Source organism: Gopherus evgoodei, chromosome 13, assembly GCF_007399415.2.
Source record: "Gopherus evgoodei ecotype Sinaloan lineage chromosome 13, rGopEvg1_v1.p, whole genome shotgun sequence".
Classification (NCBI taxonomy): Eukaryota; Metazoa; Chordata; order Testudines; family Testudinidae; genus Gopherus; species Gopherus evgoodei.
The window spans coordinates 22,182,719-22,210,350 of record NC_044334.1 but is presented as its reverse complement, the minus strand read 5'-3'; the positions used below and the strand labels follow the sequence as shown (position 1 = coordinate 22,210,350).

Here is a 27,632-nt window from a genome sequence, read left to right as displayed (position 1 = left end):
AGCTCTCATTAGATGGATTTTCCTTTAATTACTGCAGCAAAGGGGGGTTAGTACCAGGCTTGTTCTCACAGGATGAAAGGAAGGTGAGTTAAAGCACGTGTAGTCTGTGTAGGTTTTTTTTTTTTTTTTTTAATAGCACACTTTCAAGAGCATTGCCCATATGCTTTTTCACCACTAAGACAGAACAGTTAACTGCCTTCTCAACCTCAATGAAGCATTGCTTGACAGATTTACTTTTGGGAAGAAGTTACTATCAGACCTTATTTCATTCATTTGAGGATATTAGTGAAAACAGCAGTTCTTGAAACTACACACACTTCAACCACCCTTGGAAAAGGAATGCAGCATCTGGACTAAAGCTGTTAGCCCCTCCCTTGAGGTTAGTAATTAAGACCAAGTTAGAGAGCAGAGGGGGGTATTTTTGCATTAGTTACACACTGATCTGCCCACCATCCATACACAAAGGTCACTGTATGAAAACCTTGATGGGAAGATTGTTTCACAGCAGTTGGTCTTAAACAGATGTTCTTGAAAGTGAACTTTCAAGAAAGTTATACATTATGAACAGGAATTAATGGGGTTGGCATCATTTCTCATCTTGCTCTACCATTTGATCCTGGACTTAGTCCTGTACCATGGTACAAAGGTGGGGGTAATAATCGGTTTTGCTGTAGATCATAATTCATGCTCATTTATGGAAAGGAAGGGCAGTATTACAGATCAGAGCTTTCCCCCCACCCCCACAACATCCCTCCCTGTTAGAACAGGTTCAGGAACTATGCTGCAAGAAGTAGCAACAAACAATAGGGGACAGGAGCTTACATGTTAAAGGACATTTTTGTATTAAAAATATCAAATCCCAACTCTACTGGAAATTGAGTGGGGCAGGGCCAGTATGAAGAATATTGTTTAAATAGTTTAACAATACCAATAGATTGGTAAGAGATGTTGGGAGCTGCATTTGGGATACAGGGAGTCTATGGGAGAAATTGTTTTTAAACAGATGTCTGATGGCTTTTACCCCACACACTATCTATATGCACTTCAGAAAGGAGCAGCACAAGGCACAGCATGATACCATACTCCCTAAAAAAAGTAAAAATTGCTATTAAGGACCAGAATTCCACAAGCATGTTTCCAGAGAATAGAGATGCTGTTTCACTTTGGGGATTAGAGAAAGGTTTGACTGCCCTCAGCTTTCTTTCCGGGCAGACACTTAGAAGAAAGCAGCCCTGCCATAGCCACAGATGAGGGCAAGTATCTTTGTTCCCTCTCCTAGAAGATAGGCCAAGATTCTGATCTTGATGACCCCAGTGTGAATGCAGAGTAACTCTGCTGAAGTTAGTGGAGTTACTCCAGTCTTTCCTTAGAACATGCCTGTAAGATTTTTTTCCTTGCTCTTGCATGTCCTAGTGCAGGTTGGTCACAGTGGCTATGAGGATGTTATTTTCCTGAAGCCCATTAGGGGGCAACTGAACACTCAAGAAAAAAATCTTGTGGCTTTCAAAAAGCTAGTGCAAAAAAGGAAGTATAGGGAGGCTAACCAGGCAGGAAATGGAACATACCTGATATTTCTGGTTAAAAATTCCAGAGAAATGTAAATTATGTTTAATCAAGTAAGTCGAATGAAGGCTGCCTGTTCACTCCACACAAAAGTAGCATCTGGAAGTTCAAAGCCTGTTGAAGGGAAACGGTTTGCTTTAGTAACATGCAGAAATCAAATCACTCATTTGCATTAGGACATGGTATTTATAGCTTTTCCAACTCTGTCAGACTGTTACTATGAGCAACTGTCCAATTTCTTCTAATTGGGAAGTAGAAAACATTTCAGCAACATTTGGGACCCCCAGTTTTCTGGCTGGACCATTTCCACAGATCTGTTTGCCTTGCTGTTAAAACAAAGCAGCTCTGGTAGAAGTCTCTTCTTACAGTTTTAAGACTGAATTAAGAGTCTTCTGGCTGCTGTTTTCTCCTAGTTATAGTCCTGTGTTCTACTGTAAATTATTTCTTGTCATCCTTGCCTCTTGGCAACTTCCAGATGGTTATAGACTCATCCCACCTTGTTTACTGGAAGCTATATATATTCACTTCTTACAAGGGGCACTCAACGTAAACAGTTACTATCCAAAAGTGACACTTCCTAAATTACTGTAACTGAAAGTTTAGAGGAGAGTTTCTCTATTTTTTCTCCCATGTTGTTGGCAGGCTCCCTGCCCAATTTTAAAATTTTGTCCACTTGTCATCACTTTGTACGAAGTCAGTTTTAATCTGTAAAAGCAGCAAAGAATCTTGTGGCACCTTATAGACTAACAGACATATTGGATGCATGTAGTGGAAATTTCCAGCACTACATGCATCCGACGAAGTAGGTATTCATCCACGAAAGCTCGTGCTCCAATACGTCTGTAAGGTGCCATAGGACTCTTCGCTGCTTTTACAGATCCAGACTAACACAGCTACCCCTCTGATAGTTTGAATCTGATTGAGTGGAGATTTAACATATGATAGGAAAGCATGTCTTTAAAAGCCACAAAAAAACTTGTCAGGGGGCTTCAAGGGCAGGTGTAGCATCTGAAACGGCTAATTACTTTATTGAGTCTCCCCCTTTTCTCATAAGGGGAGGCCAGAGACGTTTTTATGCAACTTCTAATATTCAGGTGCCTAGAACAGAAGAAGCTATTCTAAGGCTATATCAGTGAGAAGGATTTATCATCTTCCCTAATACTTGCTAATGACTTGTTTTAACCATATCCTCTCAAATGTGTCTAATTTGCTATCCAGTCTCCTCCCACAGATTCTTCAGTATTCCCAAATTCCGTTTCTGATTTCCTTATCAGGTTATTTTCCTCCATGTGCTTTAAATTAGCATTTTTCCAAATTAATTGGTTTTACTTCTTGTCTGTATTTCTAACTTCTTCTTCAAGCTCTTCAGTATTATTCATTTCCCATTTGCAATTGTGAATTTTAACAGGAAGCTATTTCCACCAACCCCTTTTAGATCAGTCAATGATTTTAATAAATTTAGACCCTGCCGGTTCCCTTCTAGCTTGTTATGGTCACTTCATAAACATTCATTTTTTGTTGTTGAAGGACAAAGTTCCTCAGATAGTAGGGACATATATTCCATACATCCAAGTCACACCAGTTACAGTCCTGCCACTCAGTTATAACAAGCAGGCTAATACTCCACTTCTGCTCTTACAACCAAAGACAGCCAAACAGCATAGTTCTCATTGAAGAGCTCCACTCTGTCCAGATCTAATTCCTATTCTCAAATCTTGCTGAAAATTCCAAAAATTAATTACAGATCTTTGTTCTTCCATATTTTTAGATGTAGAATAAAACAATATGACCTGGAAGAGGTTCTTCCCCATCATAGGTGAAAGCCAGCAGGGAGATCTGGGATCTATTGCTTATGAGAGTTAATACCACTTGAGGGCATGATGCCATGGTGGTTAGATCCCGGCTCAAGCAAACCTCTGACCGTTGACACTCCTGGTCTCTACGCTTCTCTTACCAAAAGTATTGTTAGCACAGCTCCAACTGTATCAGTAGTCCACAGATTCTTCCGATCCACTAGTGGGTACTGGTGCAGAGATGGAATTATATTCTTCAACTGATGGACAGATGCATAGGGTCTGTGTTGATTGGGAAGAAATCTTGTCCATCAGGTGCTCATTATGTGATGTTGGGCAAGTCACTTCATCAGTCTGGGCCTCAGCTCTTCATCTATAAAACAAGAATAATGTACCTCACAGGAATGTGGCAAGGCTTCCTGAGTGTAGAGAGAGCTTTGAGATCCTCAGATAGAAAACGCTGTAGCAGTGGGACGTATTTCAGCTCTCCCAGCAGCGTAGAGCGTCACTGAGGAGATCTGGATGACTCAGTTGTAGACTGTGCAGAGGTATGTGAGGTGCTTTTGCAGAAAGTTGCTTCTTTCCTCGCTGAGGGCTCAGAATAGTAATTACTCTTCCTTCCTGTAGTTTCTCACTGGTTACATAACATGAGTTATTCAGCATCACATACCTTCATCAACCCCACATGCCAAAGTCTAGCTACTTTTATCAGTGTCAGAGGGCGATATGGAGAGGTGGCAGAAGCGTGGCCCAGGCATGCAGCTGTTTGGTAAGGGGAAGTTTGAGGAGGTTGACACACTCTTTTGAACCCACTTCACAGTACAAACGTTCTCAAGCTGCTGCTCCTGCTGAATTTCCAGTTTGCTTTTTTTTTTTTTTTTACCTACAGCTTTCCTGGAAGTTGCAGCTCACCCTCTCTCCCACAGCCTGGACAGCGAGAGCCTTACCTCTGTCCTCTCCAGGACAGATTAATGCCACAGTTCTTTGAGACGTTTCTAAAACGTGCTGGAGCTGAACACAGCAGTTCACCTCAGAGAGATAAGTTGCTATGAACATACTATGCTGGCATTCTGCATGCAATGCAGAGGGTTGCTTACAATCTTTAAAGCCCTGAATGGCCTAGAACCTAGTTACTTGAGTGAGAAAGGCATCTTCACCTATAACTTGTCAGGACATTTAAAATCGTGTGTGTAGCTCTTACAAAAGGGCTTGTCTTTACCGCAAACGGCAGCTTGAGTTAGTACAACTCAAGCTGATCTGTCCGGCCTGACTGACAGCAACGACACTGGAATTACACCAGCAGGACCAAAACTATGGGTTGCAATCCCAAGTGGGTCTCTCCATCAGTGGACAGAGTCGCAACAATCCCAAGTGTGTGGAAGATGCCATTTTACAAAACGGTATCCTCCACACAGCATGACCTCACATTAGGTGTGTGACATGTCACACTGTGCAGAGGATGCCATTTTAAAATGACAACTTCCATGCTGTATGGGGTCATGGGAAGCAAGATATCTGAATATGGGTTCATGGCAGGGAAAGTTGCAGCGCTGGTGAGGGAGTTACAGCGCTGCAACTTAGGAGGTGTACACATCTGCAGGGCACCACCAGCGCTGCAACTCCCTGTTTGCAGCGCTGGCCGTACTCCCGTTTTGTCTCGGGTGTAGAGGATCCAGCGCTGGTGATCCAGCGCTGGTAATCAAGTATAGACACTTACCAGCACTTTTCTTGACCTCCGTGGAATAAGCAGGTATCCCAGCATACCTGAGGAAGCCTCTGGTAATCAAGCTGGTCTCCTTCCCCGGCTTGCTCTCTCGTTCCCCGAACCCCCGAGCAAGCAGGTCTCCTTCCCTGCGGTTTGCAGGGTGGTTCGGGGAACGCGAGAGCAAACCGCGGCGAAGCTGGTCTCCTTTCCTGGTTTGCTCTCTCGTTCCCCGAACCCCCGAGCAAGCGGGTCTCCTTCCCTGCGGTTTGCAGGGTGGTTCGGGGAACGCGAGAGCAAACTGCGGCGAAGCTGGTCTCCTTTCCCGGTTTGCTCTCTCGTTCCCTGAACCCCCGAGCAAGCGGGTCTCCTTCCCTGCGGTTTGCAGGGTGGTTCGGGGAACGCGAGAGCAAACCGCGGCGAAGCTGGTCTCCTTTCCCGGTTTGCTCTCTCGTTCCCCGAACCCCCGAGCAAGCGGGTCTCCTTCCCTGCGGTTTGCAGGGTGGTTCGGGGAACGCGAGAGCAAACCGCGGCGAAGCTGGTCTCCTTTCCCGGTTTGCTCTCGCGTTCCCCGAACAAGCAGGTCTCCTTCCCTGCGGTTTGCTGGGTGGCTCCGGGAATGCGAGAGCAAACCGCGGCGAAGCTGGTCTCCTTCCCTGGTTTGCTCTCTCGTTCCCCGAACCCCCGAGCAAGCGGGTCTCCTTCCCTGCGGTTTGCAGGGTGGTTCGGGGAACGCGAGAGCAAACAGCGGCGAAGCTGGTCTCCTTTCCCGGTTTGCTCTCTCGTTCCCTGAACCCCGAGCAAGCGGGTCTCCGTCCCTGCGGTTTGCAGGGTGGTTCGGGGAACGCGAGAGCAAACCGCGGCGAAGCTGGTCTCCTTTCCCGGTTTGCTCTCTCGTTCCCCGAACCCCCGAGCAAGCGGGTCTCCTTCCCTGCGGTTTGCAGGGTGGTTCGGGGAACGCGAGAGCAAACCGCGGCGAAGCTGGTCTCCTTTCCCGGTTTGCTCTCGCGTTCCCCGAACAAGCAGGTCTCCTTCCCTGCGGTTTGCTGGGTGGCTCCGGGAACGCGAGAGCAAACCGCGGCGAAGCTGGTCTCCTTCCCTGGTTTGCTCTCGCGTTCCCCGAACAAGCAGGTCTCCTTCCCTGCGGTTTGCAGGGTGGTTCGGGGAACGCGAGAGCAAACCGCGGCGAAGCTGGTCTCCTTTCCCGGTTTGCTCTCTCGTTCCCCGAACCCCCGAGCAAGCAGGTCTCCTTCCCTGCGGTTTGCAGCGGGGTTCGGGGAACGCGAGAGCAAACCGTGGCGAAGCTGGTCTCCTTTCCCGGTTTGCTCTCGCGTTCTCCGAACCCCCCTTGAAGCCGCCCAACAGCGCTGCAGTGTGGCCACATCTAACACCACTTGCAGCGCTGGTTGCTGTAAGTGTGGCCACTCTGCAGCGCTGGCCCTATACAGCTGTACTAATACAGCTGTAACAACCAGTGCTGCAAAATTTTAGATGTAGACATGGCCACAATGCTTAGCAGAACAACTGGATTAGCTGCTGTGGAGTAGTTGTATTCCCACTACGCTATTAGCTCAATCAGCAGCATCACTTGAGCTTTAACACACCTCCCACCACTCCACCCCAAACAGGCCAGCTAGTTCAAGCACCAGTTCACTCACACTAGAGATGTATGTGTTTGTGGATAGGAGTCGAGTTAGGGGTAAAACTTGAGCTAACTGTGCTGTGAAGAGACACCCTCAAGCCTCCAGGATCAATATCAGAGTATTTTTGCTAAGGCCCCTGCTCCTGCAGAACTCCCCTGCTACCACGGAGTTTGAGGAGCTTCAGGACGATGAGGGGCATACATGTTTAACCAGGCCTCTCAGGGTATGTCTCCACTGCAATTAAAAACCCATGGCTGGCCTGGGCCAGCTGACTGGGGCTTGTAGGCCTCAGCTAAGGGGCTGTATAACTGTGGTGTAGACATTCGGGCTTGGGCTGGAGCACTGGGTCTAGCACTCTGTGAGCGGGGAGGGTCCTGGAGCTAATGTGAACCAACACCACAATTTTAGCCCAAGTCAGCTGGCATAGGCCAGCTGCAGGTGTCTAATCACAGCATAGACCTACCCTCACAAGCTGCAATGTCAGATGCTATAGTTAAATGATTTGGTTGAAGTAGCTACTTGAGGACAACAGCAGCACACCTGATCCCACATTGGTGGGTGCTGAACAGAAAAACATATCAAATTATAAGCTTTTGCTGTAGATAGGCTGCACCCAGCTCAGAGAACTCACTGACTAAAACAGGTCATGTCCAGGCTTACAAGACTATGAACACTTCCAGCATGCTGGCCAACTGAATATACTCAGGGGCAAGTAAACCATGAAAGTAAAGTCATGCAAGGCCTGCCACAGCTCCTGTGGTGATCTGACTTTACACAGGAGCAAACTACTAAATCTCGTTTCCCTTAGCAGCTACTGTTTGCAATCAACTGCTTTATAAGGTAAGTTTCTGCTACAGACAGATCAGGAAAAAATTGCTGCGTGTACAAAACAAATTTTGCAAGATTCAGTAGGGGGATTTTAAGAGTGATCTCCCCCCTCCCTCAGGGAGCACTAACTTGCCCAGAACAAGCATAGGTAGGGCCAGGCCAGCCTTTGAGAAGAGGCTGTGTGAAGTCATGTTTTTATTTGTCAGTTTATGAGCTGAGCCAAAGCCCAAAAGTGGGGCCTTGGAAAGGGAAAGTCAGGTCATGGACAGATCACACAGGAGGAGAGGAGAAAGTCACAGCTATGCGTTACATTCTATTTTACAGGACTTTGGCTTTTTGCCCCATGAAGTTGTAAGTGAACAGGAAATTAGTTACTAGACAGACTACTGGCAATGAGGGCAAAAACCTTACGAGATGGTCACACAGAGGTGAGGAATACATTAGCAAAAAAGCTGCTTCTAGGGCAGGGAGAGCTGGTCAGATGAAAGCAGCTGGACTGCTCTTGCTTGCCTTATGTTTGGGAAATGCCTTGCAAGAAATAAGAAAGCTTGGCTCTGCACCGGAAGCATTGCTGAAACTCTGTCCCCTTCCCTACAACTATAGGTGGAGAGGCTGCTCATCTTAGGCCTGGTCTACACTACGCGTTTAAACCGATTTTAGCGTTAAACCGATTTAACAGCGCACCCGTCTACACTACGAGGCCCTTTATATCGATATAAAGGGCTCTTTAAATCGGTTTCTGTACTCCTCCCCAACAAGAGGAGTAGCGCTAAAATCGGTATATTACCATATCGGATTAGGGTTAGTGTGGCCGCAAATCAACGGTATTGGCCTCCAGGCAGTATCCCACAGTGCACCACTGTGACCGCTCTGGACAGCAATCTGAACTCGGATGCAGTGGCCAGGTAAACAGGAAAAGCCCTGCAAACTTTTGAATTACATTTCCTGTTTGCCCAGCGTGGAGCTCTGATCAGCACGGGTGGCGATGCAGTCCCAAATCCAAAAAGAGCTCCAGCATGGACTGTACGAGAGATACTGGATCTGCTCGCTGTATGGGGAGACAAAGCTGTTCTATCACAGCTCCGTTACAGAAGACGAAATGCCGAAGCGTTTGAAAAGAATCTCCAGGCTACACAGTGCTGCGTGACAAGCGTAATGGAAAGCCAAAGAATCAAATGGACACTCATAGAGGGAGGGAGGGAGCACTGAGGACTCCAGCTATCCCACAGTCCACAGCAGTCTCTGAAAAGTATTTGCATTCTTGGCTGAGCTCCCAGTGCCTGTAGGTTCAAACACACTGTCCAGTGTGATTCAGGGTATAGCTCGTCAATTTACTCCCTCCCCCCACCATGTGAAAGAAAAGGGAAAGAAATCATTTCTTGACTCTTTTCAATGTCACCCTATGTCTAACTGAATGCTGGTGGTAGACATGATGCTGCAGCAGTGAAGAGCAGTATCTGCTCTTCTCCCCTCCCCGGTGGCAGACGGTACAATAGGACTGCTATCCGTCACCATCAGCCTGTGAGTGCTCCTGGTTGGCCTCAGGTGAGGCTGGCTGGGGGCACCTGGGTAAAAATAGGAATGATTCCTGGTCATTCCCCGTAGATGGTACAGAACGGCTGGTAACCGTCCTCATCATAGCAACTGGGGGCTGAGCTCCATCAGCCCCCTCCCTTTCTGGTGTAAAGAAAAGATTCTGTACTGCCTGGACTATCATAGCAGCGGGATGCTGGGCTCCTCTCCTCCGCACCCTTAATGTCCTGCCTGGACTGTCATAGCAGCAGTAGGCTGCCTCCCCCTCATTTAATCTCACTAACAAGTCACTGTTTCTTATTCCTGCATTCTTTATAACATCATGACACAAATGGGGCGGACACTGCCACGGTAGCCCAGGAAGGTTGGGGGAGGAGGGAAGCAACAGATGGGGTTGTTGCAGGGGCACCCCCCGTGAATGACATGTAGCTCATCATTTCTGTGGGATCTGACAACGAACAGCTGTGCTCTCTAATACTCTGGTTCTCTAGTACACTTGCCCCATATTCTAGGCAGGACTGACTATTTTTAGAAACCATAAAGGAGGGATTGACTCGGGGAGTCATTCCCATTTTTGCCTTTGCGCCCCCGGCCGACCTCAGCTAGGGGCACCCATGATAGCAGCAGACAGTACAGAACAACAGATAACCGTCATCTTATTGCCAATTTACAATGGCAGCAGACGGTACAGAACGACTGGTAACCGTCTCTGCTATCATGCAAAAGCAAACGAATGCTGCTGTGTAGCGCTGCAGTAACGCCTCTGTCAGCGGCATCCAGTACACATACAGTGACAGTAAAAAAGAAAAAAAGGCTGAATGGGCTCCATGGTTGCCGTGCTATGGCGTCTGCCAGGGCAATCCAGGGAAAAAGGGCGCGAAATGATTGTCTGCCGTTGTTTTCCCGGAGGAAGGAATGAGTGACGACATTTACCCAGAACCACCCACGACAATGATTTTTGCCCCATCAGGCACTGGGCTCTCAACCCAGAATTCCAAGGGGCGGGGGAGACTGCGGAAACTATGGGATAGCTACGGAATAGCTACCCACAGTGCAACGCTCCAGAAATTGACGCTAGCTTCGGACCATGGACGCACACTGCCGAATTAATGTGCTTAGTGTGGCCCCGTGCACTCGACTTTATACAATCTGTTTTACAAAACCGGTTTATGTAAAATTGGACTAATCCCGTAGTGTAGACGTACCCTTAGTGTTTTCAAAGTTTTTCCTCTGCCCACCCCATATAAAGAAAATGTATACCCATACATAAAGCAGGAAGTCTCTCTGATCAGACTGAGCCTGAGACAAGCTGCTTTGGCTCATCACACCTAAACATGATAGCATTCATCACACAGAAGTGAAGACCTCACTGATGTTTTATTTCTGTTTCTTTAAAAAAGCTAGGCTGTTTCCCCTGCAGAGTTAACTGGGGTGATTGGCTCCTGGGTGTGAGCAGCCACACAAGAATTACTGTCCTCAGTGGTGCTGCATTCACCTGTGTGGGTCACTAGGATTTCTAGGGGCCTATCCCATGGTTCTCTGTGCTGCAGCCAGCTGAGCTACTGATCATCCCCAGGTAATTGTGGGAAATGTCATCTGTCCTTCTGGGCACGAGGGAATTGTAGGAAAGCACAGAGGACAATCAGCACTCAAGTGGATTAGCCTGTCTTCACACTCAAGTAGATGGGTTACCAGCTCAAGTGAAAGCAGCACTGGGTTTTAACCTATATCCCCCAGAAGACTAACTAGTCTGGATTGAAAAGACCACTAAATTTGTGTGAGAGGGTTGTGCATATGGACAGGGGCAATATTTGAGTAAACAGCCTGAGTTAACTCCGCAGTGAAGAGAATCCCTAAATGCACAGCAAGAGAAATTCACCCTCAGCAATTAAAGAACCACCCATTATGGAGATAAAATAGTCCAGTGGGTAGAGCAGACGCCTGGCAATCAAGATTATGGGTTTCCTTCCTTACTGCTATTGCCTTGCTGGGTTATCTTGGGCAAGACACTTGACTGCATGGCTGAATTTAGAGGTCTGTAAAGAGGTGATAACACTTACCAATGTCTCAGGCGTAAAGGAGTTGAGAGCCTCCAGATGGAAGTCACTGTAGATATAAGAAGTTACTGTTGCACAAGGCACCATCTCCTTTCTCTCAAGTCTTATTTTTTTTTGGCATAGTCCCATCTGCAGTTTGAGGAGAATAAAAGTATGCAATTATCATCACGATTAAGCCTGTGAGTTTGTCACAGAAGTCACAGATTCTGTGACCTCTACAACTTCTGCAGCAGCTAGTGCGCCCTGCCTGAGGAGCTCAGGCAGCACCTGGGCCAGTTGCACTGATTGCTGCTGGGGAAGTCTTGGGCCACCGCCCCCAGCAGCAGCAGGAGTTTGGGTGGGGGGGTGCATGGCTGGGGCGTGGGAGGAGATGAGGGCTCTGGGTGGCACTTACCTCAGGGGGGTTCCCTGGAAGTGGTGACACCCTCTGCTCCTAGGCACAGGCACAGCCAAGGGACTCTGCATGCTGGCTCCGTCCCTGCAGCTCCCATTGGCCGCAGTTCACAGCCAATGGGAGCTGTGGAGGCAGTGCAGAGAGCTGCCTGGCTACGCCCCTGCCTAGAAGCACTGGGAGGGGGAATGTCACCGTTTCCAGGGAGTTGTGGAGCGAGGCAGCCCCCACCAACATCCCTCCCCCCTAGCACTAGTGGGGGTCCTGGGCTACTGCCCATCCCACCCCCCACACCCTCCCCGGCCAAGATTCAGTCAAGGGTATATAATACAAGTCATGGACCATGAATTTTTGTTTATTGCCTGTGAGTAGTCCATGACTTTTACTAAAAATACCTGTGACTACAATGTAGCCTTAATCATGTTCAAACTGAAGACACGACACAGCAGGAATATGTTAAAATGTTTTAAGTACTCAACCTATGCATTTTTACCCCCAAATGCAGCTTAAAAAATACGGTGTCACTCTCCTCTCCTCCGGTAACAACTGAACATTCTAACAGAGCTATCCATGAGGGGTTGATTGTATGTCCACTCTTATTTAATATTTTCATTAATTTACAAGTATAATTTGAAGGGATAGTATATTTGGAGGAGTGGCAAAAATCTGTGAGCAAATAAAAACGGACCTGGACCTAAAGATTAGAAAAAATGAGATGCAACTTGGACATGTTACCATCATTTGGGTAAAATTTATCACGTCATATTCAATATGGGGAAAATGACACTAAATAGTTTAAGGGCAATGGCACACTGCAAACTGAAGTCTAAATTGCAATATAAAAAAAAGACGACAGCAGCCAACAATTTTGGGGCTGCATATACACACATACTGCCACAAAACAGAGTGCGTTTTCTCTAGCTCTGGGTATGTATCTATTTTTGAACACCCAGATGTGCAAGGCACTTCACAAAAACAAGTACAGATGTGACCACACCTGTTATATAGAATTAAATACCAGGCACCTCATTATCAAAGTAACTGCAGATAACAGAAAGGTCCTGGAGGGACTGATTTACTGGAAAAGATTAAGAATTAACCAAGTACTGGATTGGCTAAGAAACAGCTTTGTGGGGGATAGAATAGTAAAAAATGAGAAAGGTACAAGCAGCTAAGAAGGGAGAGAAGTTGAAGATAATATATGAGGGAATCATAGAAGTATAGGATTAGAAGAGACCTCAACAGGTCATCTAATCCAGTCCTCTGTGCTCAAGGGAGGATAACGAATGAAATAACTAAGGAATAGGAGTAAAAGGATTCCAACCCCCACCTCCTCAACCATTTTAGGTCAAATGTCAGGAAAAGCTTCCCAACAGTAACATCTATCAGGCTGTGAAATATTCTCTAAAGGAAGTGATGGCAATTCTACCCCTTGGAACATTTCAAAATAGACTGCAACACAAGCAACTGACAATCCTGCAGTGGCAGGAAAATTTGACTAGGTGACCCAATAGATCTTTTCTATCTCTAACTGCTACAGTTCATCAGACATTCCATTTTTATAGAAAACTGCAGACTGGAACTTGTTTTGGGGCAGACCAAGAAAATGTTACAAAAAACACACTGAAGACCAACCTCCAATCTTACAGTGTGACCACAGCACCTGGGAGCTCTTCCCCCATGACAAGATCTGACAGCAGCAGCCCTGCCACACCTCAGACTGGAAGATTTTGAGAGCTTGTGGATTTCTGCAGTCAAGGAGAGACGTGCGAGATATAACAAGCTAAAAACAGCACTAATTCATTTACAATTGTCTTTACATGTGGCACTTGTGGAGGAGGCTGCAGGGTCCAAAATCAGTCTTTGGTCTCATCACAGGACCCACAAACTCAACGGGAGACTTCATCATATGTAGAAGAAGCCTTCCCCGTCCCACCAAAAGAGGTCAATATTTAGTTGATTAAGTAATCCAGCAGCACATATGTATTTCCTAATTCATGATAGAAATGCCGGTCTGAAAGAGACCTCGAGAGGTCATCTAGTCCACCCCACTGCACTGGGGGCCAAATATTCCTAGGTTATACTTGACAGGTACTTGTCTAATGATTTTCAGTGATATTTCTCCTTCTCTCAGTAAAATGGAGGCTGCCAATGAAAAGCCCAGGAAGTGTCCACAGTGAATAGACATCTGTCAAGTCCCACATCAGAGGCAACACAAGGAAAGGCAGGATTTGCAAGAATGCCCATCCAGTGGGCACAAGGAGGATGAAGCTTTAATACAGTACTTCAGGCATTTGATAGGTTAATTATGCATCACTTGAAGAAAAAACCTCCCCTCAAGTTTGTATTATGCACAACTCTGTCCTTGCAGTTGTACCACTGGACACCAAGTTGTTCTGTATATTTCTTTGCAGCATGGGCTTCTCTCAAAGGGGCTAGTAACAGAGTTTGGAAACAGTGCATAAGAAGGGAGCCAACAGAACGCTTCTCTGACACCACTTGGCTGGACAATATTGGACATAATGTGGCCAGCCTGTATTTCTACCAGTTTGTCTACACTGGCTGGTCAAGCAGTTGGAAACAGATTTAATAAGAACTCTGTTTAGATAGAATTTAAAGCCAGATTCTTAACTCCAATTAATTTAAATTAATTTACATGCTTTGGGCTGTAGGGACACAACCTAATTAAAAAAACCAAACAGGAAGAAAATTAAAAACATTGCATGGCTAAGAAAGCACAGGGGTAGGAACTGTTCTGAGGTTACATTTCAGATGAATGGGTGCAGCAGCTTTAACAAGTTGCAGGTGTTTTCTAAACAGAAATGTTCATTCAAGACATCTGGAGGAATGTGATCTTACAGGTGACTCACATAATGAGAAACTTTACAGTCTGATGCTGAATATTGCTAAACAAGCAGTATAAAGCATTTATTAAACAGCAGATTTCATACTAATTCATAACAGCTCCAGACATCCTAGTTCAGGATGATGCGAGTCATAAAGTATGCTAAGGATGTCCCGTAGAACATTGCTGCCAACAGGCTCTGCCTGATAGCATTATCTAAATGAAATTATATTTGTATACTATTGTGCTATCTATACATTTTTGGTAATATTCTTTTATTTAGCAAAGTTTTTAAATATGCTAAGTAGCACACTTTAAAAATTGTCCTACTCAGATGCAGTCAACTATCAGATAAACCAAAGTGTCCAGAATTGCATTGTCAATTCTGGATTCCACTGAAGAGATCTGTGTCAAACATATAGGGGTACATCCAGACTACCTGCCGGATCGGCAGGTAGCGATCGATCTATCAGGGATCGATTTATCATGTCTTGTCTAGACGTGATAAATCGATCACCGAATGCGCTCCCCATCAACTCTGGAACTCCACCAGGGCGAGAGGCGGAAGCGGAGTCAAAGGGGGAGCCGCGGCCATCAACCCTGCGCCATGAAGAAAGTCAATCTAAGATACGTCGACTTCAGCTACACTATTCTCGTAGCTGAAGTTGCGTATCTTAGATCGATTCTCCCCCCGCCCCCCAAGTATAGACCAGGCCTAACACAACTCTGAGTCACTGTATCGATTTAATCCATTTAAAAAACAAAGGTGGAAATAACACAACTACCTGTGTCACAACTGGGTCCTAGTTGTGATCTTGGACCATGAGTAGCCTTCTGAAATCCAGAGAATCCAAAGAAGCTTGCAGACTGGCCTAACAATAAGCTTGAGAGATGCCAACAGAAACTGCCAGATCAAAAAGACAAGGATGGAAACTACTCTGCTCAGAGAGAGCCTGACAGCACAAGAAAGTAAAACAAGGGGGCTATTTTTACTCTAAAACTGGAAAAGTTTTGTTTGGTCTTACACAGGAGAAAAATACTATAAGGGCTTAAAATATATTAAAGTAAAAAAGCCCAGGAGCAATGCTCTCATCTTTGCAAGTGTAACCATTTTGCATTAAGAGCAATTATGCTTCAGTGAATCTGTCCCAGAGTTCAGCAATGGGTTAAGTAGTCTCAGGATACAAATACACTGCAATTTTTAGCCCCACAGCCTGAGCCCTGCAAGCCCGACTCAGCTGACCTGTGGGCCAGCCACAGATGTGCCGTGAGTCTTTTACTAACGTGTAGACATAGCTGGAGTTCTATAACTCCTAAAAAGGCTGCTCTTTTCTTTTAGGTATGTTATGATCTTAACCCACTTATGTGAACTAGTGCTGAACATAGCTTTTCAGGTCAGTTTTTCCTACCCAGTCAGCTGTTCCCAGCCTCCAATGAGAAGGCGATGCAGACCATTCAGTGGATTAGGTGCTAGAACTTTTAGAGCAAGCACTGTGTTTACAGTTGCATCTGTTCTCTCAATAGGAAGTAGAAAGATGGTTAGCTGTTGCACTTTAGGTAGACAGAGCTTAGCCACAGAAAAGGAATGACAAGATTGTTTTTTTCTGAATGCTGAACTAATCCTTGTTAAACATTTCCTTTGCTAGCCCTTTTAGAGTCCCAAGACATGCCTCTCTTCTATGCATAACAAAGAATACTTGTATGGGCTTTTCCTGGAATTGATCTAAAAATGCCAGGGAGGAAAAGCAAAACTGAGGAGCTGGACTTTTCCCAGCTCTCACTTGGTCACAGCCAAAGCCATCCTGCGGTTTGCCTACCCTAGTCACAACTGCATCATCATATTAGGGAGATGATGTATCATTATGCAAAATGCATGCATAGAAATATTTTCCATATTAACCATAAAGGTAAAGATAGAAGGGAGGCCTAAGAGACTGACAGTGCTTGAGGTGGAAATTAACTTAAAATAGCTGGAAGTGCTGGGGAAATGAAGCAGTGACAGGTTGGATCTGAACAAAGCCTCGTTAATAAAAAATTGGGCAAACACATTAACAGCACTGGTGATTACTATATTTCTGAACACTGATGTACAGAAAGCCTACAACATCTCTGACATAGAAAGCTAATAGCAATGGACACGGTTCTACCACAATCACTTAATCCAATTTCCATGAATAAAACTGAATTTTGAAAGCAGAAGGCTCACAAAGTAGTCGATTTGTTCCTAACCCAAGACGTAAGGCACCAAACTCTCCCCAAGAAATCAGTATAACAAAGAGTAGAATCGGTAGTTATGTACTTAACTGAACTGAAAGTTTATACACAGTCCATGTTTTTTAAGTTTGGAGCACTGTTAGCAGTATCACTGCTGAAGCAGTGAGAGAAACATGCCAGTGAATCTGGTAAGGACTTTTACATCCCCACTCTTTAGATTTTGGTTCTCTCACAATATTCTGCTAAAACCTTAATTGCCTGAAACATACAAATGCAGCTGTCTAAAGATTATTAGCTAGGGATTTTTTTGGCTTTAAGTACAGATGGATGCTGTTTATGAGTTACATGGGATGGGGTGCTTATAAATTGGATTGCCGTTGTAAACTGTCTCCCACAACAGCCCAAAACATTAGAAGACACAGGAAGTGCTAGTTTGCCCTTTTTTTTTTAAACCAGCTGGTAAGAGTAGCTATGTTACTAAACCCTGCCCCTCCCCCCCATCTTGTTAGCAAACAGTATTTTGGCGCTTTATCGTTTCTCTTGTATATTTGCAAATAAAGTAATTAATCACTGCAAAGCAAAAATCATTAGAGAATCTGACTACACACAGACACTTTAAAAGCTTGATGGAAGTAGCAATGCCTCGATTACTATAACTTCCACTAAATTCTCCTATCTTATACATTTGTTCTGCAGACACCAAATGCGAAGATTCTTTGGGAAATGTGAGCATTAGTGTGATGTACCACAGCTATGTAATGACACTCAAGATTTCTGATGACTTAAATGTCTGGCCTGACCCAGAGCCCACTGAGATCAGTGGGAGTCTTTCCATTTACTTTAATGGATTTTGCATCAGGTCCTAACTTACAGGAGAAGCATACTTCATGCTTCTGCAAGTCATGTGGAGGTACTGAATAGTACAGAACTTGGATGCATCACTTGTTCTCTCCAGCTACCCCTCCCAGATGTTTATTCCTTCTACAATCCCCACTCTAAAAAAAGCACACTCTGACCAAAGCACCATCTCCTCCCCTCAGATACCGTTTTCAGCATGACTGCTGGAATATACCTGTAAAGGTGCTGAAAAACGGTGCTCTCTCTTTCTTCTACACTAGCAGATGAACTGTTTTCAGCACCAATTCAGCAGGATTCATTACTGACAGTCACTGTCAGCCAAAGGTGATGTAGAATTGGTGTAAGCCACTGGATTAGCAGCAACTGCGGTATGCAAATACTTACAGATCACAACTGTGCACACGCTGAACTGGAAGATTTACCTGGAGTGGAGAAAATAATTCACTGTCACCATAGCCAACTGATAACATTGTTCGTTACCAGAATAGTATTCTGTGCACAGAGTTAAAAAAAAGTTTACCTTTTAATACATGAAGTGTCTTCATTTCTGGGTTATTCACACACGTGCCCAAGGTTTTAGACCATATACAAACCGTGCTGGTAAAACTGAAGTACAAAAAGTAAGCAAGCTTTGAACCAGGCTATTTCTGCAGGTAGTTTACTGAACAAAAGCTTCCTAAATGTTATTTCATTTTAGTGAAAGAACTTGGGCCCACGGTACCCAGTGGGTTTTTTAACTAAACTGCATTGCACGTTTGTTCCAATGTAAGTTTTCAGTAAAGTTCCTGCCTCTGAGAGGACTCCTTTCCAGTGCAAAGCAAGCATCACTATTAGCTATGAAGTGGGTGTGTCCAATATAGAACAAGATGGTTTTATGAAACTAGTATGAGGCAGAGAGATTGCAGGAAAGGTTTCCATGAGAAGTAGAAGTTTGATCACCTCAGTGTGCAGCCACAAACTTTGGAGAAACCCACTACCCAGTCTTTCAATCCTCTTAACAGTTTATATTTTAAAAGCTCCTACTAGCCATAGATTATTTCTATTCACCGTCAGTTTAATCCAGTCAAACAAATCTTAACAAGCTCACATTTTACAGCCTAAACAGAGCTAAAGAGTCAATGAACTGACAACATCTAAGCACCAGTTTATTTATTGCAGAAGCAAAAGACATTCTTAAAGGACCAATGGCTTGGGAAGTGCGTGCTTGCTACTTTACTCTGTGGCTATTAGCAGAGGTCAATGCCACTGCTGGTGGAATAGGTTCTCTCCTCTACCCTCAATCACCTCCCAGGACTGCTAAACCAAGGACTTTGAGGGAGATGAGCGGAGGAAGAAAATAAGGAAGTTTTATTTTCCTACATGATAAGTGGCTTTCTGAGAAAGGCACTCTCTGGCTGGAAGGAATGTGCTGTTCTCTTAGAGATATCAACATGCAAAATCTTGGAACAGAAGTCCTCTTCTCTCTCTCCTAGCAGTTCATATACAAGTATCCTCCAGCCAATGCTGCGCTATGTGCGGCACATACAGTTTTCATCACACAAAACCATATGTTCCATCCTAGACCAAGGGAAAGGTCTTGCAGAAATAACAGTTTTATGTTTCTACCTGACACTGGATTTCTATTACTGTGAAGAACAGTCCCATAGAAAGAGGTTGTTAGGGAGAGGCGCCTTCCACTGCTTTGCTGGATCTTGAAAAGTCTTGTCCAATATGTCCCAGAAAGATACTGCCTCTTAAAGGGCCTACCTAGCCTCTACTTTTCTTGGGAGTTCAACTACCATGACCAAAGCCAGAGCTGCCTCATCCTCACCACCATGCTGATGAAGAGGAAAGATACCACAACATTCCTTCTTAAATCAGGACAGACTGATGACTTCAGTCAATAATACTCGTTTGTGCTAATGCTGTGGGTGGACTTAAACCTTACTTTTTTTTCTTTTTAAAAACATGCCTACTAACTAGGAATAAGACCAAAGTTTCGGTGCAGTATTTAGCAATGTCATAGTTATTCCTAAATCAGTTTGCAGTCAACAAAACCCTTTAGACATTTGGTTCCATCAAGAAAAGTAGAAGTGGTCTTAACATGGATAGTGGATCTGCAGAGTCCATTCTGGAGACTGTCCCAAACTTCAGGCTTTACAACTTATGGATTACTTTACAGCTTGGAGGAGTTTCTGTTTCTGGTCTCTCATTTTAATCCAGGACACTAACATAAATCATATCTAGACACATAGGAAACACATGGTTTACACAAGCAGGTGGTCTTTTTGGTAGTCATCCTGTTCTGTGACTCTTTTCCACAATGGACTGATTCAGAACTCAGAACACGTCTTCAGGGAAGAAGGCTAAAACTCTCTCTGAAGCAAATTCAGCACAATTCTTCCTCAAGGAACTTCAATATTCCCCTCCTAAAAAGTGGATGAGCACAGATCTTCCATACTATCTGCCTACCATTTTTGCTAGCTGCAGGGCTGAAGAGAGGGTGTCTCTTGTTATGGCTTAAGACTTCGAGATAAAAGATTTTTTTCCTTTGAATACTCCTCTCCCTCCATTATCTTCATTTATATAGTGTCCTGCTGCTTGTGGCCAACTACACAGATCTGTCCAAAACTTCATGAATCTGAGCCAGAATGGAGGGAGGTGTGTCCACCAACAGAACTATGGACTGACCTCAGTCCCAAACCCTTCTTCTAAAAGCAGGTAGACTAGATCTCCCATCACTCTATAAACTTGTTCCACGTGTACCAGGACACAATGACTGAACTGAAAAAATAAGGAAGAAGGAGATGCATAAGGAAGAATTAGCTACCTCTTAAAAAGCATCCAAGTGTGCAACCGGTGAGAGGATCCTGGGATTTGGAGTTTCTCTGTTTGTAACTTCCCAGAGATGAGTCAACAGCCAAAGGAGAGACCACATGTAGGAGGAAGTAAGTCACACAAATACATAAGAGTGTGTTCAGACTGAATTACCAGGAATCCTGCTGGGTTTTCCTTACCTCTTCATAGTGAGAGCCTACTACCAAACAGGATAACATTGCTGCTCCTTAGGGGCTACAAGGAAGTTATGCTTTGCTCTTAAGTAATCCTGTTTCCCCCTAAGTCAGGCAACAACAGCCACCACAATCAATCAGTTCACTAACAGAAGCCACCAGCTCACAGGTGCATGCCCCAAAACCAGTTTGACAAAACATTTTAATCTTGGCAGAAGAGGAAAATCCTGGGGCCCTTAGAAGTAGTTACTCTGTCAGTCAGTTAAATAATATAACCGCAACTATTTGGTTAGAAAAATCCACATTTTAACAGACTCCCATGTACAAAGCAGTCAACACACAAACTTTGACCAATCACAGCAACAAAGGACAATTTTTTTTCTTTTTTTCTTTTTTTTTTAAGGGGTAGGGGTCTGGAAAAAATACAGCACACTAATGAAACAAAATGCCAAAAATACAAAAAAAAATAGAAAAAATGTATTTACAAGTGGTACATTACTATGATCAGAACGCACAAAGACAATTGCTGCTATAATACATGCATTGGGTCAAGAAGGAACTACTAAAAAACCTGCAAGGGAGAAGTTCTTTAAAAAAAGAAAAGGGTAAGGGTTTAAACTTTTTTCTTCCCTAGTTTGCTACATTGATCAAAACCAAATACTCCCCTAAAGTCCATAAGTACAATCAGTACAAATACTACACTGGTTTTTAACTGTGGGTTCAGCTGTGGAGGGGGGAAAAAACAGCAGCTCATCATAGAGTCATATACAAGAAAGCCATAGTAAACTGCTCTACATGCTAAAAATTACAGCAAGCCCCTGACTGCTACATAGCATGATCTTAGCAGGTTTTCCTCTTTATTTATTCATATATATATCTATACGCGTGTGTGTGTATATATATAGATATATATACTGTATATATATATATGTATAAAAATCGTGCCCTTGTTCACTGCAACATGACATCTGGGTGGAAATGTAACTCGCTACAACAAATTCTTATATGTATACTGCAATAAGTCACTCAATGTCTGTGGATTTAATGTCACCTCACACCACAGGAAATATTTAATAAATCAAAAAAAGAATATAGTGACAGATTTTCTGTCTCAGTTCTCTCCAAAACTGAAGTCTGACAGGAAACTGGTCCCAAAGTACTTGGGGGCTCTCTGATGAAACTTCAATTTGCTTAATTGTTTTTCCTTTTAGTGTTTGCAAGTTTCTGAACGACTTCCACGCCGTTTTCAGTTTAAAGTTTGTCTCCTCCTCTCTCACGAAAGTAACAGTCTGGTACTAATCCATAAAAGAGGGAGAGGAGAAGAGGAAGGTGGCTGCAGTTGCACAAAGTGTCCCCACATCTGCAGGGAGAAAAGGAATCCAACGGAGCTCCAGAACCTTTGTATTAAAAAGAAAAAAAAAAAAGCAAAGTCCATTCATACAAGTTCCATAAACTGGTACCTTTCCAAGTACCAGTCCAGCTTTAGGAGACAAAACCACAAGTTAAGAGAAAAGGACCAAGGCAGAAGTTTCAGTCACTTTCCATCTATTCCATCATACTTCCAGGAAACGGGAGCTGCTGGACTTGGAGTGGAAAGGTTCAGACCACATGCGACGTAGATCACCCTAGAGAATGGGAGTGAAAAAAGAAAGCTCTTCAGAAACAGTCCACAGATTTTAGCAACTATTTCTAAGTCCTGTGTTTCAGGTATGTCATCTTAAAGCATATTTGCTGTCTCACAGGTAGTGAAGACTGTATTCTGACACAACAAGGAAGAAAATCTTTTCCAGGCAGAACAAAGACTTGTGTATATTTGAAGCAATTCCACCTCATAGACATTTCTGCTGGAAAAACTCAATGGGGAGTGATATAGAGAATTCTACTTTTGTTGTGCCATACTGCTTGGAGCAGTAGGTTTGCATTTCAACAGTGTCTCTGAAATGCAAACCTTCCATTTTCAATTTAAATTCCAGGTCTAGTTTCTGCAAAGAGGAAAGCAGGAAGAATCTGCCCTTCCTCCACATTTAGAACTTTGTGTTCATTCTCTCTTGATGAGCAGGACATGGGACAAATTCACTAAGCCACATCTTGTTTAAACAGAATGGCCTTTACTGGTTTGGAATCAGATTGCTTGCTAGGAGTTTAAAAATACGATTAATCCTGTGCCCCAGACAGGAAATCCATTCTTCACAAAACAGTTCACTACAATTATGTTTCATAGCTATGCCAGTGAGAACACAACTCTATCATTAACGGCAGCGATACAAACAGCACATCATATCACACCCTCAGAGGAATCAGTGAAACTGCAAGTATAAAGAACAGAACTTGCTTCCACATTAACACTGCTACATCTTCCTGTGTAGGATCCAGAGCTGGACTACAACTTCCTGCAGACTATACTCATGCTAATCTCACCTTTAAATAAGCCATGGTGAGGAGCGGCAATAAAGTGAATGGTACCAAATAGAGCAGGGCAGGCTGTGCGGCCCGGTGGATGCGAGAAGCCACTGTTGCCGTTAACAGACCTTAAAGAGTAAAAAAACAAACAAAAAAAAAGTGGTCAGAATCCACTGGTGATATATGATGTTTTTACCTTTTTATCCACATCTGGATTCCTCCTTCACTGTCCTGTTACAGTGAAAGCATTAATTAGGAATCAATCTACCTAGGATACATTCCTAGCTTTTCTATAGACTGTTCAGCTGTGGGCAAGTCATTTTATCTGTGCCTCCATTTCCCAGGATAGACATGAAAACATTAAATAATGATTTTATTTAAATTGATTTTAAGATTAGGCTTGGTTGTAACTTCAACTTCAAGATTTAACAGTCTCAAGGATTAACCTAACTATAGCTATATAGTCATAAACAAAGTAGTTAGATGAATGCATCAGAAGGATTGTTACACTTTCCAGGATATCAGCTGAGGTTTTCAATCTGGAAATCACTAGACTGAAACATGAGAGGTCTGAGGTAGGGAATTCTCAGGAACCATCTCTCTTCTCAAGTATTTGCCTGAGGCAGCTGGGGTGGAAGGGAAATAGGTTTTTGTAGGGAATGGTCTTCCCTTTCTATCCTTGAGAGAACTGGAGAAGTTAAATTATGTGCATGCGCCTTGAGCTTTATGGAAGAATTTTTATAGGGGGGAACCTGCTATGTTACAAAAATAACTCCCAGTTGTGACTATTACAAAGTTCCTGTATCTTCTAGAAATGTCACAGGATTACGAGCCTAACATTAAAAACGTGTAACAGATGCAGAAAGCTGAGATAGAAGGGTTCATATAGAAGCAAAAATTGTACAACTGCACTCTGACCAATCAGGGCTTCTTTTCTAGATCCCATATGGAATGATCCATCTAGAAATGTTGGTATTCCCTCCATAGCCCAGGCCTCAAATCCATATCCTCCCCACTACTGATGCAAACCTCCACAAAGAGGCACAATCTCAGCCTCCTGCTGCTAATTCAAGCAGTTATTTCTGGTGAGATGATTGGAATAAGGAGATTTTCCCTCAGGTCAGTATTCCAAAGTCCAGGGAAAGTAGTAGGGGGAAAAAAGAGGAAGTCCTTCATAACTGGTCTCATCTGGTACCCTAGTAAGACCAGCCCATTCTTGTAAGCAATGCAGTGGCTGTTCATTTCCTTACCTACAAAGTATCCAATAAGTGTGCAGTGAAAATAGGAGACCTTCTGCATACGCCCAGAGATGTTCCCAGGTCCTGGAGTACCACAGGAATCACTGTTGGCTTGTTTTTTGTAGTTATCATAACGCAGGACAAAGCAGAGCAGAAGACCGGGCATCACAATATCTCCAATCCCCAGCATAGAGAAGTGGCTGCCTGTGGAACTGCAGAACAATTTAAATTACATGCACGCCCAAGGCATTGGATGACAGGATCTAGACTGCTATTTCCACCGTGCTTCTATATATGCCACCTTTCACCTGGCATGACTGATCTGGTTATTAGAAGAAAACTGCCAGCTGGTAAAAAGACGCCATGTGATCCCATCATCACAGCAACATAAGGTGCTTTGAGTTTTGTTTAATGTTTTCGTTCTGGAGGGTAAGATTTCCTGTCAGTAAGAATCTATTGCTTCATATCAGGACATCCCAATTCATAGATCAGCCTTTCCGGATCATAAAAGCCCTAACAGTACTGAGAAGAGATGCACATCGAGTTTTTTTGTGCCACCAAACCGCTGAGTGAAACTGTTGCACTAATTCCAGATGCATCACTCAACTTTTTTTCCTATTTCTGTTTGGAATTAATTTAATGTTTGTGGGAGGTGTTGGACTGACAGTGCTATCAACTTAAATTACTTATTTTCAGCAGCAGCAAAATCTTCCTCATGCTGTCCCATCAATACATCCTACCCCATGGTACAGAGAACAACTCCACCATAGGACAACAATTCATTTTATGGCCCATTCACATCTTTGACCTCAGTTTAGAGAGACCACTAAACAGTCATCTGACAGTATAGCCACTTCCCAGATATGAGCCAATGACTAAGAGTTCTAAGCTTCTATTATCCCATCATCAGTCCCAAGATCTTCTTCATAAAGTGAAGTGCAACTTAATTAAGTCAGAGAAAAGGGCCACAAACTGAGCAATTTTTTTTGTTTTTCTCTTCTTGGGGGGTAGGGATTGGTTGTCTATGGCTTCACTGGGCCAACAGCTGAACGGGATCAGAATAAAAAATAGTGAAGTGTGACTTCAACTACTATATATACACTGAACAAAGGAACTGTAGTACTGGATCAGACTCAAGATTCATTGAACCCAGTATCCTGTCTGACAATGTCCAATACCAGATGCCTCAGAGGAAGGCGTAATAATCTCGCAGGAGGCAGATGAGGAATAACCTTCCCTCAACATAGGTCTCATCCTGATCTCTAGTAGTTTGGAGACTGGTTAAGCCCTGAAACATGAGGCTTAATATCCTTTCCAAAATTCTTGCTATCATTAATTATAACAATTCTGGATATTCTTGATACCCATATAAATAGCCAATCCCTTTTAAAATCTTGTTAAATTCTTGACTTTAATTTTCCTGCTGCACAGTTTCACTATTTAATCATGCATATCATAAAATCATAGAATACCAGGGTTGGAAGGGACCTCAGGAGGTCATCTAGTCCACCCCCCCCGCTCAAAGCAGGACCAATCTCCAGACAGATTTTTGCCGTAGATCCCTAAATGCCCCCCTCAAGGATTGAACTCATAACCGTGGGTTTAGCAGCCAATGCTCAAACCACTGAGCTATCCATATAAAAGTATTTCCTTTTATTGGCTTTAAATTTGTCACCTTTTAAATTTTATTTAAAAAGTTTCTCTGTTACGAGACAAGGAGAACACACATTCCCAATATACCTTCTATAGACCATTAATTGCTTTATATGCTTTTATCATGTTCCCTCTTATTCATCTCCTCTATAGGATAAACACCCCAGTCTTTCCAGGCTCTCTTCATATGAACGTTCTTCATGTCCTTGACTGTTTTCATTGCTCTTCTGAATCTCCTGTACTTATACAATATCTCTTTTTAGATAGGGTGACCAGTACAATACACAGTATTTCAGATAAGGTTGAACCACTGATTTATATAAAGACACGATAATATTTTTTGTATTATTCATGAACTCATTCTTTATGCATCCTAACATCTTGTTCACTTTTTTGACCACAGTTCCCACTGAGCCAAGATCTTCATTGAGTTGTCTGTCTATATTGACACTCAGATTTCTTTCAAGCATCATATTAGGACAATGTTTAGAGCAGCAATTTCTCAGCTACAATATCTGCTTCTTAGAATGGCAAATTCTAGAACACATGAAGAGAAGCTACTCAAAACTTAGTTCTAAATTACACACAAAACTTAATTCAGGAAGTAAACATAGCTGAGCCATTAAATAATATGAACCACAGTGTAATTAAGCTCAATACCTGGGAGGAAGGATCATAACCAAAAAAAACAAAACAACCCTAGCTCCATGATTCAATTCTAACTCTAAAGCAAGAAAAACAGACTTAATATGAAGTTTCTTCATCCACAGACTTAATATGAAGGCTAGTTAACCAGACCATAAGAGTTTCAGAAAGTAGGCAGAACCCTAAAGAAAAAAGCATAGGGCAAGAAAAATATATAATTAAATGTACAGGTGCAAGAGGTTATTCAACTTAAACAAGGTATCCGTCAAAAAAATGAAAATCCAACCAGAAGGATAATAAGTTATTGCTGGTTACAATTAAATTTAAAATAGAAATTAGAGAGGTTATGAAAATTTTTGAAGATAGCCAAGGACATAAGAACAACAAAAACCTGAGAGAATCAGTGGGTCTGCTAAACCGCTAGTGAGCTAAGGGAGCAATTGAAGACAAAAAGGACATTGCAGAGAAGCTAAATTATTTCTTTCTGTCAGACGAGTGGATGGAAGATGTTGAGGTAGCAAGCCTGAGATTGTCAAAGATTAGGATGTCAAGAAAAAGATAGTGGTCGAACTAACTAAATTGAGAGAGAAACAGTCACCAGGACCAAGAGTTCTGGAAGATATCAAATGAAATAGCTGAACTGCCAGAAATATGCACACACTCAACTACTACCTAGAGGACTGGAGGGCAGCAAATATAATTTAAAGGAGACATATGGAGAGATTCTGAGTATTACAGACCAGCGAGCCTTTACTTCAAACCTTAGTGAATTGGTAAAAAACAGTAATAAAAAATAGAATTATAATCCCCTCTACATGATCATATGATAAGGGTAAATCTGGCTTTTGTAAAATAGAATGATGTCTCTAATCTAGAAAAATTTGAGTAGATAAACAAAAATAGTGGAAAAAAGGGAAGCAGCTGATATCTGAACTTTCAAAAGGCATCTGAAAAAGTATCTCACAAAAGTCTTGTAAGAAAACAGTCATGGGGGGACAAAGATGGAGTACTGTGATTAGAAACTGGCTAGGAGGTAAGAAATAAAAAATGGGAATAAATGGTCTATTTCAACATGGCAAAACATTAGCAATGGTGCTACCGGTTCCCCATATATATTATCTCACCAGATTTAGTTTATTTATTGAATTAATTTATTGAAATTGATATTTAAATACATTAAATGCATATTTATTTATTATGCTGACTAGATAATGGGTCAAAGAGTTAAACCACGAAATTTGCTGGTGACAACAATTTATGTTAGTCAAATCTAGAGAAG

General features: G+C 43.2%; 1 protein-coding gene and 1 long non-coding RNA gene across 5 annotated transcripts in view; both read right to left on the bottom strand.

Annotated features, from left to right (window-relative positions):
• Positions 1 to 69: 69 nt before the first annotated feature.
• On the bottom strand, positions 70 to 14,842 carry LOC115660772. 2 transcript variants are annotated; one of them, XR_004002933.1, is made up of 4 exons: positions 13,146 to 14,842; positions 11,123 to 11,248; positions 3,518 to 3,729; positions 70 to 1,677 (listed from the first exon to the last, which is right to left on the bottom strand). It is a non-coding gene; the product is annotated as an uncharacterized LOC115660772 (long non-coding RNA). The 2 variants fall into 2 exon arrangements; XR_004002932.1 differs by lacking the exon at positions 13,146 to 14,842 and adding an exon at positions 11,514 to 11,699.
• A 5,859-nt stretch (positions 14,843 to 20,701) lies between these two features.
• Positions 20,702 to 27,632, bottom strand: part of SPPL3 (signal peptide peptidase like 3) — a 146,506-nt gene continuing 139,575 nt past the window's right edge. For all 3 annotated transcript variants that reach the window (XM_030582439.1, XM_030582440.1, XM_030582438.1), the window contains 3 exons: positions 24,068 to 24,267; positions 22,836 to 22,945; positions 20,702 to 22,042 (listed from right to left, as the gene is read on the bottom strand). In XM_030582439.1, the coding sequence (XP_030438299.1) occupies positions 21,971 to 22,042; positions 22,836 to 22,945; positions 24,068 to 24,267 (382 nt within the window). In that variant the 3' untranslated portion in view covers positions 20,702 to 21,970. The remainder of the gene's footprint in view (positions 22,043 to 22,835; positions 22,946 to 24,067; positions 24,268 to 27,632) is intronic.